This window comes from Neopsephotus bourkii, unplaced genomic scaffold (assembly GCF_033783945.1).
Source record: "Neopsephotus bourkii isolate Nb327-2 ecotype Australia unplaced genomic scaffold, CSIRO-AGI_Nbou_v1 NB_1037, whole genome shotgun sequence".
Lineage (NCBI taxonomy): Eukaryota > Metazoa > Chordata > Aves > Psittaciformes > Psittacidae > Neopsephotus > Neopsephotus bourkii.
Window position 1 is genome coordinate 3,196,961 of NW_026901526.1, and position 5,326 is coordinate 3,202,286.

General features: G+C 63.4%; 1 protein-coding gene across 1 annotated transcript; it reads right to left on the bottom strand.

Annotated features, from left to right (window-relative positions):
- Positions 1 to 3,601: 3,601 nt before the first annotated feature.
- Positions 3,602 to 4,747, bottom strand: ATOH1 (atonal bHLH transcription factor 1). The gene has a single exon (XM_061360979.1). It carries the CDS (start codon positions 4,745 to 4,747, stop codon positions 3,866 to 3,868), a length of 882 nt encoding a protein of 293 aa, XP_061216963.1. The 3' UTR covers positions 3,602 to 3,865.
- Between the last annotated feature and the right edge of the window lie 579 nt (positions 4,748 to 5,326).

A 5,326-nucleotide genomic window follows, 5' to 3' on the forward strand; every position in this document is an offset into this window, starting at 1 on the left:
GTCTCCTGTACTTGGCCAGTGCCAGGGCCTCACAACTTGCCCCTGGGGTGCGCCGGCCGCTCTGCGCCCCAGCCTGAGCCACGCGGGATTGGTCTGCTGGCGGAGGGGTGCTCCCCACACCGGGATGCGGGATCCCCTCCTTACCCACGGGCGAGGCGCCCCCCATCCCTTTCCAGCATTTTCCTCTGCCGGGGCCAGGCACGTCCCGGGCACATGTGACGGGGGTGCGGGACACAAGGAGGGCTCCTCACGGACACAGAGGCCGGTGCCCACGGGTGGGAGTGTCAGAGGTGGAGTCACCTGTGTCGGGGGGCCACAGCCGGGAGGTGCCCGGGTCTGTGGGGAGGATAGGGGCCGGGGCGCTACCCCCTGCTCCTGCGCTATAGGAAGCGGGGGGGTAACTGCGTGTCTCCATCCCTGCGGCAGCGGCTCGGACCCCCGTGAGCGTGTGCACGCGTGTGCGCGCCCGAGCGGGCTCCGCATGGGCTGGCCCGTCCTCTGTGGGCGCCTGCCTCTCTCCGCGCTGTCGGAGCAGACACGCTGGGCCGTTCCTGCGTATCCTTTTCTCCTCCTTTGTCTTCCTTTTCTTTGGCTTTGACTCTTTCAGGTGCCCCGGCGGTGCCCTCGCGTGCTGCCGGTTGCTGGGAGGTGGCGTGGCTGCCACTGCGCTGCTGTTGTGCGAGAGGAGGGAGGAAAGGGGGCTTGAATGCTGGCTGTTGTGCTCGGCTGGGGTGGGGAGCCGCGGAGGAGGAGGAGGAGACCGATGATGATGATGATGGAGGGGAGGGGTGACGATGGAGCTCACCGCGGGCGCGCAGTTCCCTGGGGAGCCGCCTGAAAGGCCGCTGCGCTCACCAGCTGACAACGCGTGCTCCACTCCAGACACGGCGCACCGCGGCCGGGAGCGAGGCCAGACCCCCCTCCCTCCCGTCCCCCCGCCCCCCCCCATTGTCCGCCCCATCGCATTGTCCGCCCCGCTCTAATTAAGAAACACTGGCCCCACGACCAGCTCCCCCCTACCCCCTCCTCCGTGGTCCTTGCGCTTTTCTGGTCTCTCCGGGTTTAAACCTCTCCGGTTTAACCCTTTCCCCCGCTTCCCTCTCTCCTCCCTCCCCGAGGCCAGAGGTTGAGCAAACAGCAGCCGGGGAACTGCAAGGCAGCGATGCGCCCTGGCAAACCTGGCACCACCGCGCCTCGCACCCCTAAACCCCCGCGCTAACGCTCCCGCCGAACCGGGCGGGCAGAGCCCCGCATCAGACCCCGCGGCTGCGGCTCTGAAGGCAGGGGAGATGCCTTGCGCCTCTCCCAAAGGCGAACCCCCACTCCCCAAAAGACCTCCCCCTCTGCGACGGTTTCGCACACCCCGGAGGATATTTAGCGTTCAGCCAAAATTTAACGCTCGGATAGTGCGGATCTGACTCGCCCTTTCAAATAAAAGCCTGTTTAAAACGATAAAACCCCACGAAGCAAAGAGGGCGAAACTGCTTCCAGGGGCTGGAGCGCGTCCCCGCTCATGTTAAAAAACTTTGCGTTAGTCTGTACAAAACAAACACTGTCGTGGGCTCAATAAAGCGATTTATCCATCTTCATTACTTAAAGAAATGTTGTCTCTTTGTTTGTTTGGGAGATATTAAGCATGCTTAGCTTGCAACACATAGTTGATTCCTTTGCTAGTATCTTGGATACTTGGATCTGACTTTGGAAGGTAGGAGCTAATTGCTAATAATGGAGAGAAAGGAACCAGCCAGCATAGCGGGAGTGGCCCGGCATATGGGGAATGAGCAGTCTGAAATACTCAATATTCAAGTTTCCAAAATATTAATGAGATTATAGCAACCTGCAGCTATACGTTACAGCTTGTTAACGGAGTGGAAGAGAGGGGGGCTGCCAGGCGGTTGTTATGCAAACGCTATAGCTGAACCTTAACATGGAAATGCGGCGGGGTATCTCTTTCAAAGAAGTGTTAAAAAGAAAAAAGAAGAAGATAAAGACCTTCGGTCAGGGAGTGCTGCGCTGTGGCTGGAGCACAGCACCCCAAACCAGTGATACTGTGCTCCATCGCATCAATCAAGGGCTAGGAGCCCACACGTGCTCCCTATGTAAAGTGAGACCTGCTCCCAGAGCCCATAAATAAATACTGTAAGCCAAAGGTGACCCACCTGGGGAAAGCTGGTGGGTTTTAGGAGGGAAACTGACCCTACCCATCAGTAGGGTGACCTTTTCACCCTACGGGGCCGTACGCCGTTTCAGTTTCGGCAGGTACGGGGCGGCAGCGGCGGCGGCAGAGCCGGGCGGCCGCCGGGTTACCGGGGATAGGTGCCCTGTCTCTGCGGGAGAAAGCAACTCTCTCAAGGGCTCCGCTCCCTGGACAATCCCCACCTCCCCAGTGTCACCTGCTGAACCCAGCGGGACCCCGCCACGGCTCCTGTTCAGCCCCGGGTCCGGTGCCACGGGCAGGCTGGGCAAAGAATCACCATCACCACCTCCACCCCCCCGGGGTTTAACCACAGCCCAGGGGCCACATCCTGCTCCCTCCGGCACCCACCGCGCTGCTCGCGTGTCCCCCAAATCATGCCGGCTTTCCTAAGCCTTTTCCAAGGGCTTGCGCTGACCCCCGCGGGACAGACAAGACTCAGTGAGGCGACCGCCTCATGTCCCGACCGCGGAGGGGCGGGGAGAAGGGAACGATAGGACTCGGAGCGGCAACGGTGCGGAGACAGCCCAGAGCCCCGAGCCCTGCACTTATTGAGATTACCCGGCAGTGCGGGCCACAGACCCCACGCCCCCTTTGCCCGGAGACGGAGCGGCAAGTCTGCCCCGGGGCATCTCCCCCGGTTCTGACACCGGCCCACCTTCGGGCGTGCAGAAAAGATGAAGACTGAAGATTGCAGACTGGCTTTGTGTTTTTAAATTTATTTTCACGTTTATTTGATCTCAAAAAAAAAAAAAAAAAAAAAAATTAAAATACATAAAACAATGGCAGCTGGCTTTGCTAAAATGAAAATAACGATTCTCGTCGTAGAAAAGGTTATTTTTTTTTTTGGCTTTTTTTTTTTTTTTTTTTAAGGAGAAGCAGAAATAGTAGCGAACACGCCATAATAAATACGTTTCCTATTTATCACAAAAGCAAAGTAAAACGGACAAGAAAGTTTGACACGACAAAACTGTTTTCGTTTTTAAGAGAGGGTTGGGATTAAGTGGCTTAATTAAATATCGGTCTCGGATTGGCATTCAGTCATTCAGTCCTCTTGAAACCGCATCTCCAGCCGCTGATAAAGTGCTTGCGCGGAGTTTTCCCCCAAAAGACGCCGACGTGGTGCGCTAAGGAAATTCCATCTTTTCTCCGCTATTTTCAGGACACGACGGTGCGTTATTTGTGTGTGTGTGTGTGCATGTGCTTCCACAGCGATACGAATCAGGGCAGGACCACTGTCTGAAGGGAGGGGGACGGCGACATCGCCGTCCGCCGGACAGCGGCAGCGGGGCCAGACTAAATTCTCCTTGAGCATCACCTGCTCGCCGGCGGTGCAAGCCAGGCTCCGCGCTGCAAGGTGGCGTGTTGGCAGGAGGGAACTGCAACGACTTCTAGGCAAAAGAAACCTTAAAAGTGGTAACTAAAACTTGAAACAAAAAAGGAAAACAAAACGAGAAAACCAACCAACCCTGACAGACAGGGCGGGCACAGTCACTCGCTAACAGCCACTTCCCTGGACGGACAAACCCAGGAGCTGCCGGCGGAGGGAGAAGCCGGGAGCATCTCACAGTGCCCGAAGGCAGCCGATGCCTCCTGGATGGCCGCTCCACCCCGCGGCGGAGTCCGTGCCCGGAGGGGCGCCCGGGAGGTGCTGGGGTCGGCGCCCCGGCCCTAGCTGGCCTCGTCCGAGTCGCTGTAGTGGGAGCGGGGCGAGAACTCCCCGTCGCTCCTGTGGGACCGGGGTGACGTTTTGCTCCTCTCCTGCGGCTGCTGCCCGGGTTGAGGCATGAGGAGGGCGGGGGAAGGGGCTCTCTGTCCCATCAGGGCGCCCTCGCTAAAGGAGGGGAAGTGCAGCGGGTCGAGCTGCACCGAGTACCCGCCCGCTGACGGCGGCGGGGGAAAGCGAGTCCTGCTGTGCCCGGGAGGCGAGGCTCTGGGCTGCCCCGGCGGCGGTGCCGGCGGCGGCCCGGCCCCGGCAGCGCAGGGCGGCTCGAAGGGAGCCCCACGGTGCTCGGCTTTGCCGGGGGTGTCAGGGGTGCCTGCGGGGCTGTGCAGCAGCTCGGCTAGGGCGCTGATGTAGATCTGCGCCATCTGCAGCGTCTCGTACTTGGAGAGCTTCTTGTCGTTGTTGAAGGAGGGGATGACATTGCGCAGCTGGTCGAAAGCGTGGTTCAGCCCATGCATCCGCCGCCGCTCCCGCGCGTTGGCCGCCAGCCGCCGCTGCTTCTGCACGCCGCTCACCTGCGCCCGCAGACCGGGTCCGCCGCCGCCCCGCGGCCGCCCACCACCCACTGCCGCCGCTGCCCCGCGCGCCACGCCGGGGCTGCTCCCGCCGCCCCGCGCCGCGCCGCGCACCAGCTCGGCCGCGTCCTCCTCCTCCTCCTCGGCGGCGGGCAGCAGGTAGCGCGGCGAGGCGGCGGGCAGGCGCGCGGCGCAGCACACTCCCAGCCACCCCGCGCCGAACCCGCACCCGCCGGGCTCCGGCACCGACGCCGGCTCTGGCGCCCCGCGCTCCCGCGCGTCCTCGGCCCACGCGCCCCGCGGCAGGCTCATGGCTCTCAGCGCGGGCGCCGCGCGCACATGCGGGGCGGGGGGGGGAGTAGCGGGGGCGGCTCGCGGCGTGGCAGCCCGCCTCGCGCGTGGCGCCCCGACGTCTCCGGTGTCGGCCGGGCGCCGCGCCCCCCTTTAAGGAGCGGCACGCGCCGGGGTCCCCCCCCGCCCCCCGCGTCCCCCCGTCACCCCCCCCTTTCTCCTCCCTCGCGCCCCACCCCTCCCGCAGCCCGCCCTCCACTCGCGCCGGTCGCGTGTCGGCGCGGCCAATGGCGCGCGCGCGGGGGCCGGCGCGTGCGGTGAGCCAATGGCGCGCGGGGCGCGGAGCGCCCGGCGCGTGAGAGCGCAGGTTGGGGATGGGGGGGGGGGGTGGGGGTGGGAGGGCGAGGGGAGTGAGCCTCGGCCGGCGGCACGCGCGGTCCCGCCCCGCCCGGGCAGGCGCGAGCCTGGCGGACGCCCCGCACGCAACAGCATTCGGGGAAGGGTGGGAGGGGGGGGTCCGTGCGTGTGTGCGTGTGTGTGTGTGTGCGTGCGTGTGCGTGTGCGTGTGTGTGTGCGTGTCCCGAAGCGCACTGGCAGCGA